General features: G+C 46.4%; 1 protein-coding gene across 2 annotated transcripts in view; it reads right to left on the bottom strand.

The window, feature by feature from the left end:
• LOC135513915 (histone acetyltransferase KAT6A-like) overlaps positions 1–16,092 on the bottom strand; it is a 58,416-nt gene that overhangs the window by 6,945 nt on the left and 35,379 nt on the right. The window contains exons 2-13 of one of the 2 annotated variants that reach the window (XM_064936925.1): positions 13,125–13,233; positions 12,733–12,848; positions 12,372–12,453; positions 11,891–12,005; positions 11,154–11,491; positions 10,761–10,873; positions 9,755–9,870; positions 9,472–9,613; positions 8,472–8,633; positions 7,078–7,171; positions 411–642; positions 23–203 (exon numbers count right to left, since the gene is read on the bottom strand). In XM_064936925.1, the coding sequence (XP_064792997.1) occupies positions 23–203; positions 411–642; positions 7,078–7,171; positions 8,472–8,633; positions 9,472–9,613; positions 9,755–9,870; positions 10,761–10,873; positions 11,154–11,491; positions 11,891–12,005; positions 12,372–12,453; positions 12,733–12,848; positions 13,125–13,233 (1,800 nt within the window). Of the gene's footprint in view, positions 1–22; positions 204–410; positions 643–7,077; positions 7,172–8,471; positions 8,634–9,471; positions 9,614–9,754; positions 9,871–10,760; positions 10,874–11,144; positions 11,492–11,890; positions 12,006–12,371; positions 12,454–12,732; positions 12,849–13,124; positions 13,234–16,092 lie in introns of both variants that reach the window. The other variant, XM_064936924.1, reaches the window with a different exon arrangement.

The raw sequence follows: 16,092 nt of genomic DNA on the forward strand, positions 1-16,092 counted from the left end.
ACTGAAGTATTATTTTATGCACCTCCTTGCAGGTATCCTCTCCTTCCTCCTCCTCCTCCTCCTCGCCCTCTGAAACCACAGTGTTGGTGACGATGACGGGGGTCCAGCGGAGACAGTCCGGGTCCACCTCTAGCAGCCGGGGCCTGGCGGTGAGACAAGCCATGTGGCTGGACACCAGCTTCTCCTTACGCACCAGGACTAGCCTACAGGGGGACAGAGACAGTTTGGTTAACTCTACAGGGAAGGAAGAACTACTCTGAACAAATGACGGCTGCCAAACAGACGCGTTCTATGCTGTAGAATCGTCACGCCAGCTTTCAATGAGCTTGTAGTTTAGCAGGTTGTTGCTAATTTCTGCATCGTTGAATTTGTGTCATGATTATGCCTCTGAGTGTGTGAGAGTTTCTCACCGCTCCCCTCTCTGCTCCAGCATGTTGAGGTGGTGCAGCGTGGCAGTGATATCCTGGGGGCAGATGCCAGTGATCTTGCTGAGGCGTCGGATGGTGAGCTGGCGGTCGCGGACCTCATGGAGACACTCCAGCACCACGCTGCGCCAGTAGGCCATGTATGACAGACGACCCAGGTCTGACAGGGGCTTCTCTGGGGAGCCGGGCTGGCCCTCCTGCTTGGACAGCAGGTAGCCTGGAAGGGAAGGAGGAGGGGTGAGAACAAGATCAATGTTATAATCGGACTATACAAGGTCAATTGACATTGGTGTATCCAATTCAGACTGCTGGTGTATCCAATTCAGCCTATGACTGTTGGTGTATCCAATTCAGCCTATGGCTGTTGGTGTATCCAAATCAGCCTATGACTGCTGGTGTATCCAATTCAGCCTATGACTGCTGGTGTATCCAATTCAGCCTATGACTGCTGGTGTATCCAATTCAGCCTATGACTGTTGGTGTATCCAATTCAGCCTATGACTGTTGGTGTATCCAATTCAGCCTATGATTGTTGGTGTATCCAATTCAGCCTATGATTGTTGGTGTATCCAATTCAGCCTATGATTGTTGGTGTATCCAATTCATTTACATTTACATTTAAGTCATTTGGCAGACGCTCTTATCCAGAGCGACTTACAAATTCAGCCTATGACTGTTGGTGTATCCAATTCAGCCTATGACTGTTGGTGTATCCAATTCAGCCTATGACTGTTGGTGTATCCAATTCAGCCTATGACTGTTGGTTTATACATTTCAGCCTATGACTGTTGGTTTATACAATTCAGCCTATGACTGTTGGTGTATCCAATTCAGCCTATGACTGTTGGTGTATCCAAATCAGCCTATGACTGTTGGTGTATCCAATTCAGCCTATGACTGCTGGTGTACCCAATTCAGCCTATGACTGCTGGAGTACCCCTTTCAGCCTATGACTGCTGGTGTATCTTATTCAGCCTGACTGCTGGTTTATCCAATTCAGCCTATGACTGTTGGTGTATCCATTTCAGCCTATGACTGCTGGTGTATATTATTCAGCCTGACTGCTGGTGTATACAATTCAGCCTATGACTGCTGGTGTATACAATTCAGCCTGACTGCTGGTGTATACAATTCAGCCTGACTGCTGGTGTATACAATTCAGCCTATGACTGCTGGTGTATACAATTCAGCCTGACTGCTGGTGTATACAATTCAGCCTGACTGCTGGTGTATACAATTCAGCCTATGACTGCTGGTGTATACAATTCAGCCTGACTGCTGGTGTATACAATTCAGTCTGACTGCTGGTGTATACAATTCAGTCTGACTGCTGGTGTATACAATTCAGCCTGACTGCTGGTGTATATTATTCAGCCTGACTGCTGGTGTATATTATTCAGCCTGACTGCTGGTGTATATTATTCAGCCTGACTGCTGGTGTATACAATTCAGCCTATGACTGCTGGTGTATAAAATTCAGCCTGACTGCTGGTGTATACAATTCAGCCTGACTGCTGGTGTATACAATTCAGTCTGACTGCTGGTGTATACAATTCAGCCTGACTGCTGGTGTATACAAATCAGCCTATGACTGCTGGTGTATCCAATTCAGCCTATCACTGTTGGTGTATCCAATTCAGCCTATGACTGTTGGTGTATCCAATTCAGCCTGACTGCTGGTGTATACAATCCAGTCTGACTGCTGGTGTATACAATTCAGTCTGACTGCTGGTGTATACAATTCAGCCTATGACTGCTGGTGTATACAATTCAGCCTGACTGCTGGTGTATACAATTCAGCCTGACTGCTGGTGTATACAATTCAGCCTGACTGCTGGTGTATACAATTCAGTCTGACTGCTGGTGTATACAATTCAGTCTGACTGCTGGTGTATACAATTCAGTCTGACTGTTGGTGTATACAATTCAGCCTATGACTGCTGGTGTATACAATTCAGCCTGACTGCTGGTGTATACAATTCAGCCTGACTGCTGGTGTATACAATCCAGTCTGACTGCTGGTGTATACAATTCAGTCTGACTGCTGGTGTATACAATTCAGTCTATGACTGCTGGAGTATACAATTCAGCCTATGACTGCTGGTGTATCTTATTCAGCCTGACTGCTGGTGTATACAATTCAGCCTGACTGCTGGTGTATACAATTCAGTCTATGACTGCTGGAGTACCCCTTTCAGCCTATGACTGCTGGTGTATCTTATTCAGCCTGACTGCTGGTTTATCCAATTCAGCCTATGACTGTTGGTGTATCCATTTCAGCCTATGACTGCTGGTGTATATTATTCAGCCTGACTGCTGGTGTATACAATTCAGCCTATGACTGCTGGTGTATACAATTCAGCCTGACTGCTGGTGTATACAATTCAGCCTGACTGCTGGTGTATACAATTCAGCCTATGACTGCTGGTGTATACAATTCAGCCTGACTGCTGGTGTATACAATTCAGCCTGACTGCTGGTGTATACAATTCAGCCTATGACTGCTGGTGTATACAATTCAGCCTGACTGCTGGTGTATACAATTCAGTCTGACTGCTGGTGTATACAATTCAGTCTGACTGCTGGTGTATACAATTCAGCCTGACTGCTGGTGTATATTATTCAGCCTGACTGCTGGTGTATACAATTCAGCCTATGACTGCTGGTGTATAAAATTCAGCCTGACTGCTGGTGTATACAATTCAGCCTGACTGCTGGTGTATACAATTCAGTCTGACTGCTGGTGTATCCAATTCAGCCTATGACTGTTGGTGTATCCAATTCAGCCTGACTGCTGGTGTATACAATCCAGTCTGACTGCTGGTGTATACAATTCAGTCTGACTGCTGGTGTATACAATTCAGCCTATGACTGCTGGTGTATACAATTCAGCCTGACTGCTGGTGTATACAATTCAGCCTGACTGCTGGTGTATACAATTCAGTCTGACTGCTGGTGTATACAATTCAGTCTGACTGCTGGTGTATACAATTCAGCCTATGACTGCTGGTGTATACAATTCAGCCTATGACTGCTGGTGTATACAATTCAGTTTGACTGCTGGTGTATCCAATTCAGCCTATGACTGTTGGTGTATCCAATTCAGCCTATGATTGTTGGTGTAACCAATTCAGCCTATGATTGTTGGTGTATCCAATTCAGCCTATGATTGTTGGTGTATCCAATTCATTTACATTTAAGTCATTTGGCAGACGCTCTTATCCAGAGCGACTTACAAATTCAGACTATGACTGTTGGTGTATCCAATTCAGCCTATGACTGTTGGTGTATCCAATTCAGCCTATGACTGTTGGTTTATACATTTCAGCCTATGACTGTTGGTTTATACAATTCAGCCTATGACTGTTGGTGTATCCAAATCAGCCTATGACTGTTGGTGTATCCAATTCAGCCTATGACTGCTGGTGTACCCAATTCAGCCTATGACTGCTGGTGTATCTTATTCAGCCTGACTGCTGGTTTATCCAATTCAGCCTATGACTGTTGGTGTATCCATTTCAGCCTATGACTGCTGGTGTATCCAATTCAGTCTGACTGCTGGTGTATACAAATCAGCCTATGACTGTTGGTTTATACATTTCAGCCTATGACTGCTGGTGTATCCAATTCAGCCTATCACTGTTGGTGTATCCAATTCAGCCTATGACTGTTGGTGTATCCAATTCAGCCTGACTGCTGGTGTGTACAATCCAGTCTGACTGCTGGTGTATACAATTCAGTCTGACTGCTGGTGTATACAATTCAGCCTGACTGCTGGTGTATACAATTCAGCCTGACTGCTGGTGTATACAATTCAGTCTGACTGCTGGTGTATACAATTCAGTCTGACTGCTGGTGTATACAATTCAGTCTGACTGCTGGTGTATACAATTCAGCCTATGACTGCTGGTGTATACAATTCAGCCTATGACTGCTGGTGTATACAATTCAGTCTGACTGCTGGTGTATACAATTCAGCCTATGACTGCTGGTGTATACAATTCAGCCTGACTGCTGGTGTATACAATCCAGTCTGACTGCTGGTGTATACAATTCAGTCTGACTGCTGGTGTATACAATTCAGCCTATGACTGCTGGTGTATACAATTCAGCCTATGGCTGTTGGTGTATCCAAATCAGCCTATGACTGCTGGTGTATCCAATTCAGCCTATGACTGCTGGTGTATCCAATTCAGCCTATGACTGCTGGTGTATCCAATTCAGCCTATGACTGTTGGTGTATCCAATTCAGCCTATGACTGTTGGTGTATCCAATTCAGCCTATGATTGTTGGTGTATCCAATTCAGCCTATGATTGTTGGTGTATCCAATTCAGCCTATGATTGTTGGTGTATCCAATTCAGCCTATGACTGTTGGTGTATCCAATTCAGCCTATGACTGTTGGTGTATCCAAATCAGCCTATGACTGTTGGTGTATCCAAATCAGCCTATGACTGTTGGTGTATCCAATTCAGCCTATGACTGCTGGTGTACCCAATTCAGCCTATGACTGCTGGAGTACCCCTTTCAGCCTATGACTGCTGGTGTATCTTATTCAGCCTGACTGCTGGTTTATCCAATTCAGCCTATGACTGTTGGTGTATCCATTTCAGCCAATGACTGCTGGTGTACCTATTTCAGCCTATGACTGCTGGTGTATATTATTCAGCCTGACTGCTGGTGTATACAATTCAGCCTATGTGTGCTGGTGTATCCAATTCAGCCTGACTGCTGGTGTATACAATTCAGTCTGACTGCTGGTGTATACAATTCAGTCTGACTGCTGGTGTATACAATTCAGCCTATGACTGCTGGTGTATACAATTCAGTCTGACTGCTGGTGTATACAATTCAGTCTGACTGCTGGTGTATACAATTCAGTCTGACTGCTGGTGTATACAATTCAGTCTGACTGCTGGTGTATACAATTCAGTCTGACTGCTGGTGTATCCAAATCAGCCTATGACTGTTGGTTTATACATTTCAGCCTATGACTGCTGGTGTATCCAATTCAGCCTATGACTGTTGGTGTATCCAATTCAGCCTATGACTGTTGGTGTATCCAATTCAGCCTGACTGCTGGTGTATACAATCCAGTCTGACTGCTGGTGTATACAATTCAGCCTATGACTGCTGGTGTATACAATTCAGCCTGACTGCTGGTGTATACAATTCAGCCTGACTGCTGGTGTATACAATTCAGTCTGACTGCTGGTGTATACAATTCAGTCTGACTGCTGGTGTAAACAATTCAGCCTATGACTGCTGGTGTATACAATTCAGTCTGACTGCTGGTGTATACAATTCAGTCTGACTGCTGGTGTATACAATTCAGTGTGACTGCTGGTGTATACAATTCAGTCTGACTGCTGGTGTATACAATTCAGTCTGACTGCTGGTGTATACAATTCAGTCTGACTGCTGGTGTATCCAAATCAGCCTATGACTGTTGGTTTATACATTTCAGCCTATGACTGCTGGTGTATCCATTTCAGCCTATGACTGTTGGTGTATCCAATTCAGCCTATGACTGTTGGTGTATCCAATTCAGCCTGACTGCTGGTGTATACAATCCAGTCTGACTGCTGGTGTATACAATTCAGTCTGACTGCTGGTGTATACAATTCAGCCTATGACTGCTGGTGTATACAATTCAGCCTGACTGCTGGTGTATACAATTCAGCCTGACTGCTGGTGTATACAATTCAGCCTGACTGCTGGTGTATACAATTCAGCCTGACTGCTGGTGTATACAATTCAGTCTGACTGCTGGTGTATACAATTCAGTCTGACTGCTGGTGTATACAATTCAGTCTGACTGCTGGTGTATACAATTCAGTCTGACTGCTGGTGTATACAATTCAGTCTGACTGCTGGTGTATACAATTCAGTCTGACTGCTGGTGTATACAATTCAGTCTGACTGCTGGTGTATACAATTCAGTCTGACTGCTGGTGTATACAATTCAGCCTATGACTGCTGGTGTATACAATTCAGCCTATGACTGCTGGTGTATACAATTCAGCCTGACTGCTGGTGTATACAATTCAGCCTGACTGCTGGTGTATACAATTCAGCCTGACTGCTGGTGTATACAATTCAGTCTGACTGCTGGTGTATACAATTCAGTCTGACTGCTGGTGTATACAATTCAGTCTGACTGTTGGTGTATACAATTCAGCCTATGACTGCTGGTGTATACAATTCAGCCTGACTGCTGGTGTATACAATTCAGCCTGACTGCTGGTGTATACAATCCAGTCTGACTGCTGGTGTATACAATTCAGTCTGACTGCTGGTGTATACAATTCAGTCTGACTGCTGGTGTATACAATTCAGTCTGACTGCTGGTGTAACAATTCAGTCTGTATAAAAAAATGCTACTCTCTCTACAACAACATGATAGTGGTTCAGCTTTCCTCAAAACAACCACCTTCTAAAGCATCCCATTCCAAACACCGAAGCGGAGTAGGAAGGGGCCAATGAGGTTTCATTACAGCCACTTTGAATCAGATCCCAAAGTGAAGCTCGTTCAATTCAATGGGATTGACTGCTATTCTGATGGCATTGACCCAAAACTCGACAGCAGCTTAGAGCAATTTGCACTGCATCAAAGAGAAGCTGTAGCTGAGCCTGGGCGGAGCTCCTTACTGAAGTCGATGAGGAAGCGACCGTAGCCTTTGCGCTGGTACTGGGGAAGAATCATGATGCAGGATACGTTGTACTTCTGTTGACAGTGTTTCTCCTGGAGGGGGAAAGAGGGCGTGAGAGATTCCAATGAGGGGGGGAAAGGCATGGTAATGTACTCTTGAGAAAAAGTAGAGGTCTCTCTGTGTGTGTGTGTGTGTGTGTGTGTGTGTGTGTGTGTGTGTGTGTGTGTGTGTGTGTATGTGTATGTGTGTGTGTATGTGTATGTGTGTGTGTGTGTGTGTGTGTGTGTGTGTGTGTGTGTGTGTGTGTGTGTGTGTGTAAAGATCATTGCAGTGTTTTGGCAGCTATTCTGTATGTTAATAAGAGCACCTGCATCCGTACAGACAGTAAGCGGTGAGACAGAGCATCAAAGCAGCAGAGGTTTCTCTGCATACTGAGGTTTTTCATTAGCATACTGAGGTATTTCACTAGCATACTGAGGTATTTCACTAGCATACTGAGGTATATCACTAGCATACTGAGGTATTTCACTAGCATACTGAGGTATATCACTAGCATACTGAGGTATTTCACTAGCATACTGAGGTATTTCACTAGCATACTGAGGTATTTCACTAGCATACTGAGGTATTTCACTAGCATACTGAGGTATTTCACTAGCATACTGAGGTATTTCACTAGCATACTGAGGTATTTCACTAGCATACTGAGGTATTTCACTAGCATACTGAGGTATTTCACTAGCATACTGAGGTATTTCACTAGCATACTGAGGTATTTCACTAGCATACTGAGGTATTTCACTAGCATACTGAGGTATTTCACTAGCATACTGAGGTATTTCACTAGCATACTGAGGTATTTCACTAGCATACTGAGGTATTTCACTAGCATACTGAGGTATTTCACTAACATACTGAGGTATTTCACTAGCATACTGAGGTATTTCACTAGCATACTGAGGTATTTCACTAGCATACTGAGGTATTTCACTAGCATACTGAGGTATTTCACTAGCATACTGAGGTATTTCACTAGCATACTGAGGTATTTCACTAACATACTGAGGTATTTCACTAGCATACTGAGGTATTTCACTAGCATACTGAGGTATTTCACTAGCATACTGAGGTATTTCACTTGCATACTGAGGTATTTCACTAGCATACTGAGGTATTTCACTAGCATACTGAGGTATTTCACTAGAACAGAATGAAGGTGCATCCAGACACTGATCTAAAGACAACTTTGTGCAATTCCACTAATGGTTAAGGTTAGGATTTATGTGAGGGTAAGCTGATCCAAGATCTGTCCCTAAAGGCAACTTTAGGGTTTAACCGGTTGTGATTATTTATGGATGTGTTTATTTTGGATAATTTGGTGGTTAGACGTACCTTAGAAAAGTAGCCCACCAGGTGGCAGCCCTTGCTGTCATTCTGTGTTAGAACGTAGAAGAGGAAGGGCTCCACGTCGTAGTACAGCGTCTTGTGATCCAGGAACAGCTTGGCCAATAGACACAGGTTCTGACAGTAGATTGTGCTCATGTTCCCATCCACCTAAGAAAACAAAACAAACACACCATGAATAAATGAAATGAATGAAAACCTGTATTGCCTGAAAGGAATCTGATCTGCATGACATGAGCACAGAGAGCAACCACCAAGCTGCCGGGGCAAACGTGCACATGAATATACCAAATACAAGTATTACATGAGTTTGACTACAATGATCCACGTTTAAAAGGGCAGTCGTGACTGCACCATTCAGCCTATTTCCGAACCTTAAAATGAGTAACTATGAGACAGGCACACGTGGGATATGGGAGGTGGGGACTAGTCTCAGACAGTAATGACAATGATGTGAGCCATGGCATCTCTGGTGTCCCTGGCTGGGAGTGAGAGAGGAGGAGAGGGGCTCCCTGGCACATAGCCTGACATCCCAGCTATTCTACTCTGCTCTGAGGGTGAGTCAGTAGGGGACGAGTCAGGACGGGACGGGCTGCAGAGGCAATGAAACCAGAGCTGCAGACGCCATCCTACCAGACAGACGGACTGCCCCTCAATTAGGCTGCGTTTACACAGGCAGCCCATTTCTGATCTCTTTCCCACCAATTGGTCTTTTGACCAATCACATCAGATGTTTTTACATCAGCTCTTTTTCAGTGCCGATCTGATTGGTCAAAAGTCAAATTTGTGAAAAAAAGATCACAATTGGGCTGCCTGTGTAAACGCAGTATGTAGAGTTCTCAATTCTCAACCTTCAGTCCACAGAGAGTCTTTGTGACACTGAGCACAGGATGTGGCAGGAGCGGTGTGGCTTGTGGCATGGCGGTGGCCTCCATCTGCTTCTCTCTCTTTCTCTGTCTGTATTCCTCTGTCTCTAAGTCTATCTCACCTCGAACACGGAGACACCATCCTTCCTGTAGATCTCATTGGCTGGAGGGTGGAACCAGGCACACTTCCTCATGTGCTGGAAGAGGATGCTGCGACTCTTCACGTAACGCAGGCAGAACTCACACAGGTAGAGCTTAGGCAGTCTGGGACAGGAGATGGAGGGAAATGGATGAGGACCAGACAAGAGCAAAACTGACTTTAAGTCATTAACATCAATTATACGAACACAAACTAACAGTGGACTGACTCAGAGTGGAACATGTGAAATGTTTGTGCTCGTTTACCTGCTGAACTCTTGCGGATACGGAGAAGAGTACCAAGTCTGGATCTCAAACTTGCCAAACTCGATGACAGACGGGCAACGCATTTGGGGATCTGGAGGGCCGGTCACCCCCACTTTCTGCATAGGCAAGAGAAAGAGAGAGAAAACGAGAGCAGAGAAGGGGGGTTCAGGTTTGGAGCTCCAGTATCAAGTGAAGGCCAGGTTTTCCAACAAGGGATTAAGAAAAGAACATGGATCAGACCGAGATTACACACCAGGGATTACTGGGCCTCTGACTGCCCCTGCCTAACCCAGCACGGTATGCCCGACACACACACTAGGGCCTGGCACGCACCAGCACTCAAACACAGTGACAGAAAGACATATACACACGCCAATGCACACCCACACAGGCACAGTAAAACAAACAGGCACACCCACTCTGGCTCCTGTGCAGCTGGCACCCTGACGCCTGCTTCCATAATTATTATTAGCTCTCTGGTCTGTCTTGAGGGGAAACTCCAAGCATCTGCCACTGGGTTCTGCTGACACGCGCTGGTAATCACACACTCCCAAACAAAAACACACACACACACACAAAGGCCAGTCGACCCTGCCTACAGAGTCAGGTCTGCTTTGAATCTTTTTCACTGACTGATGTGAGAGGATCCACTCTCAGAGGAACACAAACAGGTTCACAATGGGTCTAGTCTACAATGTAATTGTAAACAAACCACAACAGGAAACCATCAATTATAAAATACAAAGTTGAAATAACGCTGAGCTTGCACCTACTTTTCACCAGCCTTTCCTATTCTCCTAAGACAAGAATCAAACCCTGCGTTGGGACAGAGCGTTTCTCCTGTGATGTACGGCAGTGATCTGAAGCTCTGATCTGTCTGTGCCAGTGAGGGATCACAACGAATAGATAGATCAGCTCTGCCCTGACAATGCACTGAATCACAGTGCCCCCTCTCTCCCACACACACACACACAAACACTTTCTTTGTCTCCGTCTTTGTGGTTACCTGTAGCGCCAGCTCCTGGATGTGTCTGAAGAGTTCCACGTCTTTCTCTGTCAGGTTCTCGTTTCCTGGTAGCTTGTCCTCATCCTCACGCCAGTCACTACTGTCCTGATTGTCTGTGAAGGACAGACAGAGGGGGACAGTACGTCTGTGGGACACTTACAGAAAGGGGACAGTATATTCATGTTTTAAGGTTCTGACTGACACACAAAGTGCTAGAACTGACAACTGTGTGGACACTGGGCCAGTTCTCAAAGACCAACAACCACTATGCAGGTGTTGGGTCTGTCTGAAGGACATAGTATGAAGTACAGCTTTTGACTGATACAAATACAGCCACTACAACCCCTCATTCACCCTCAGTATTCAATGCATTATTCAGCATACCCTCCTCACCTGTCCTGTCGTCCCCCTCTTCCTTGCGTATGGCCTTCTTGCGGATGCGGTATTGCTGGGAGTAGTCCACCTCGTGCTGGGCCTTGCGTCCGTCGGGCGAGGGCGTGAAAAACTTTGTGAGTGCGTCAATCAGGCCCTTGGTCTTCTTGTTGAAGCGAAGGCCTCCCTGCTCCGACGAGTCCTCTCGTAGGGAGAACAGCAGCCGGTCGTCGCCAGGATAACCTTCGCAGGACGAGCTAGACGACGAGTGTGGGGAGGAGGAGCCCTGCGAGCGACGCCCCCCCTTCCGCCTGCCACGCCCACCCGGCCCTCGCAGCTTCTTGAATGGCCTGCCCGGTCTGCAATGGGAGACAGGACCATTCAGACACCCACCAGCTAATAGCAACACCCTATATAGACTAAGGCCTGGTCATTTGGAATACATTTACATTGCAACAAGAGCAACAGAAGACAGTCAAAAATGTTTTGAGTACGGCTAGGTTCCCCACTCCCACATTAAACAACTCCATTTGGTTGATCAGCGAGTGTCATATAGCTAGATTCTAGGCTCCAAAGAAGCTTCTTTTATGGCATGAAACTCAGCTCTTAGACTAATAGGCAGTCATTAAAAACAGTCTTTCTGGCCAGTGAAACTCTAGTGGGGCTGATCTGAAGCGACCCGCTGTGTTTTACAGGTCTAGCACCGTGTCGTACTGCTAGCTCCCAGGCGGTGCTGCTCTCTTCATGTCGTTACCAACCTGTTCTTGGGTCGTCCCAGTGGTGCGTTGTAGCGCCGTTTGATTTGTGCTGCCTTTTCATGCAAAAGCTTTCTTCCCTTTTTCCTGGGCTGACAGATCTGACAGATCCACATGCCTGGTGGGAGAGCAGAACAGATCAGAAGAGATCCGATCAGGAGTGTATTAGCTTAGCTGGCCTGAAACCTCTTCTTCAGTACTACCACCATACACTGACATCACTACACAGTACCACCAGCATTAAAACCACAATAAAGATCCATGTCATTACACTGGTGGAAAGAGGTACCGTCTTGGTTTGTGGTCCTTCTGAGCTTTGTCATTTGTTCCCAATTATCTCATGGCCATAGTCATTTAGATGTACAGTGGATCCATTTACTGCACAGAGGTAGGAATTTCCAGGGACAGCGCATGTTTAAGTGGGTTTATTAGGTACATTAGGAGGGTCAGGGGTAGGAGAAGAAGTAGTGGAGAGGGGGGTTACCTTTTGGCATCCGCATCAGTGGGGGGTCACAGCACTCCATGTGGAACCCCCGGTCACAGGAGTCACAGAACAACATGTTCTCCTAAACGCACGCACACACACACACACACACATACACAGTAAACATTTGGTCACTCCCTGCCGTCATGTTTACATAGTTGACATTTCCACCATTTGCATATTTCCCTCCAACCAGAACTGTACTGTACTTGGCAGGTCTGAGGAGAGAGAGAACCATCTGCAGCAGTTGTCTAAAATAGTTCTGTTTGTTGAAAAACAACAGATCTGATTCCTACGTATTGTGCTGAAGTACAGGCAGACACACTGGCTGACACAGCGACACACGGACACAAACACTCACTGCGTTTTTGCCTTGATCTTGACAGTTGCTGCAGGTCTTGCATTCGATGCACTGCCACCACAGAGCTTTGACTCGCACAGTGAGCTCTGGTGAGAACTTTAGACAGGACGGGTGGCCTAGGGGACACAGTTCAACAGAGCCACACACTCACTATCCTGACAACCGCAGGACACCACCACCTCACAATAGAAAAAAAATACACTCAAAAGGCCCTATAGAGCCAAAATCAACCATAACAACAAATTCAGACATCTACGAGAACCAACCTGTGAAATTACAGGTTTAACTAAAGTGAAGACAAATCCAATAGAACAAGGTGCAGGCAGAAGTAGCAGGCAGTGCTGCCTTGATGTCTCAGCGTATAGAAACCGTGCTGCCACAGTGCGACTCACCACTGTTGCCACAGTCTGCACAGGAGATGAGTTCCTCTGGCTTCTTGTCTCGGTTCGACTCCGTAGTGCCCAGGCAGAAGCTGCAGATAGGGATGGGCTCTGCCACAGGCTGAGAGATGGAGAGAAAGAGGGGGGGGGCAGAGACACACACACACACAGAGGGAGAGTCACTTATTAACAGGTCCATTGTACCAGACAGAGGGGTAAAACAACAGCGCATCGTTGTGTCCACATTCAGATCACTGTCAATGAGCCTGCTGTGAGGAGAAGGTTTGAACCAGCCACAGAGACAGCAGTTAAAGTTCAATCAGACAGGAAATGAATACAGTTCATTTGTCAGTGAGATTAAGTGAGTGGCAGAGGCAACAGACTCTTCCCTGGTGAGGATGTTGTGATCTAACAGATGACCATTAAAGGCGATGATGATGATGATGATGAAAGCCTGCCTATACTACAGAAGATCAAGGCCCATATTATTCACAAAGTGTCTCAGAGTAAGAGTGAAGATCTAGGATGAGTTTTGCCTTTTCAATTATAATGAATGGACACATGATCTTAGATCAGCAGTCCAACTACAACATATGGGCCCAGAGATAATAGTTTCTACAGTACCCAGAGGTCTTGGTTCTGCTCCTAACTTACTGCTTGATCAGACCTGATCTGATACTAGAACATGTCGCATGACCTGAATGAACCGTCCCTCCCTTGACTCGGCTTGAATGGCTGCACAACATTCCTATTTCATTTCCAGAGCAGCGCTGCGCTGTACAGTGTGAGTAAGGCCGGGATACCTGTTAGTATCATGGCAAGGAAACAAAACAACAAGCGGATTTAACTTCTTTAGGAGAACAGCCCTAATGTTGGAAACATCATTATGTTGTTATCAAGAGTCACATTTATTTATTTTCCAAGCTGTAGCAAACAATATTTTATATACAGCAGGTTTTTAAAATGACGAAAGAGTTACTTGCTTGATTCGTGATTTCATTTTTGCCTTGGAAAACAATATAGTGATCCTGGTATCGTCCCAGCCTTAAGTCTGAGGCCACTAAAGGCCATGTTCTGTTTTGTTGCTTATACTGTAACACACCATCTGACATGTGCTTCTGGGACGCCATAAATCATTCAGCATGAGAAGAGGAGAGCCACCCAGGACCCTTTCTCTGAGACACACACACACACACACACACGCATCCTCACACAGTCATAACAGACACAGGGCAGCTACACAGAGTGAGACACACACACACACACACACGCATCCTCACACAGTCATAACAGACACAGGGCAGCTACACAGAGTGAGTCACACACACACACACACACACACGCATCCTCACACAGTCATAACAGACACAGGGCAGCTACACAGAGTGAGTCACACACACACACACACACACATCCTCACACAGTCATAACAGACACAGGGCAGCTACACAGAGTGAGACACACACACACACACACACGCATCCTCACACAGTCATAACAGACACAGGGCAGCTACACAGAGTGAGACACACACACACACACACGCATCCTCACACAGTCATAACAGACACACAGCAGGAGACACATAACAGACACAGGGCAGCTACACAGAGTGAGACACACACACACACGCATCCTCACACAGTCATAACAGACACAGGGCAGCTACACAGAGTGAGTCACACACACACACACACACGCATCCTACACAGACAGACACAGGGCAGCTACACAGAGTGAGTCACACACACACAACACACACACGCATCCTCACACAGTCATAACAGACACAGGGCAGCTACACAGAGTGAGACACACACACACACACACATCCTCACACAGTCATAACAGACACAGGGCAGCTACACAGAGTGAGTCACACACACACACACACACACACACACGCATCCTCACACAGTCATAACAGACACAGGGCAGCTACACAGAGTGAGTCACACACACACACACACATCCTCACACAGTCATAACAGACACAGGGCAGCTACACAGAGTGAGACAAACACACACACACACACGCATCCTCACACAGTCATAACAGACACAGGGCAGCTACACAGAGTGAGACACACACACACACACACGCATCCTCACACAGTCATAACAGACACAGGGCAGCTACACAGAGTGAGACAAACACACACACACACACGCATCCTCACACAGTCATAACAGACACAGGGCAGCTACACAGAGTGAGACACACACACACACACACACACGCATCCTCACACAGTCATAACAGACACAGGGCAGCTACACAGAGTGAGTCACACACACACACACACACACACACACGCATCCTCACACAGTCATAACAGACACAGGGCAGCTACACAGAGTGAGACACACACACACACACACACGCATCCTCACACAGTCATAACAGACACAGGGCAGCTACACAGAGTGAGTAGCATCCTCACACAGTCATAACAGACACAGGGCAGCTACACAGGTGAGTCACACACACACACACATCCTCACACAGTCATAACAGACACAGGGCAGCTACACAGAGTGAGACAAACACACACACACACACGCATCCTCACACAGTCATAACAGACACAGGGCAGCTACACAGAGTCACACACACACACACACACGCATCCTCACACAGTCATGGAGCTACACAGAGTGAGACACACACACACACACACGCATCCTCACACAGTCATAACAGACACAGGGCAGCTACACAGAGTGAGTCACACACACACACACACACACGGTCATAACAGACACAGGGCAGTCACAGAGTGGTGGCAGAGGGTATAAAAACAGGAGGAGGGATGTGATGGTTCTCCTTCAATGTCCCTGGAGCCTTGGAGCCCAGGGGAGTAGTCAGTGGTGGAGGGAGGCTGATGACTAAAGCCCAGGGGAGTAGTCAGTGGTGGAGGGAGGCTGATGACTAAAGCCCAGGGGAGTAGTCAGTGGTGGAGGGAGGCTGACGACTAAA

The sequence above is a fragment of the Oncorhynchus masou genome, chromosome 25 (genome assembly GCF_036934945.1).
Source record: "Oncorhynchus masou masou isolate Uvic2021 chromosome 25, UVic_Omas_1.1, whole genome shotgun sequence".
Classification (NCBI taxonomy): Eukaryota; Metazoa; Chordata; class Actinopteri; order Salmoniformes; family Salmonidae; genus Oncorhynchus; species Oncorhynchus masou.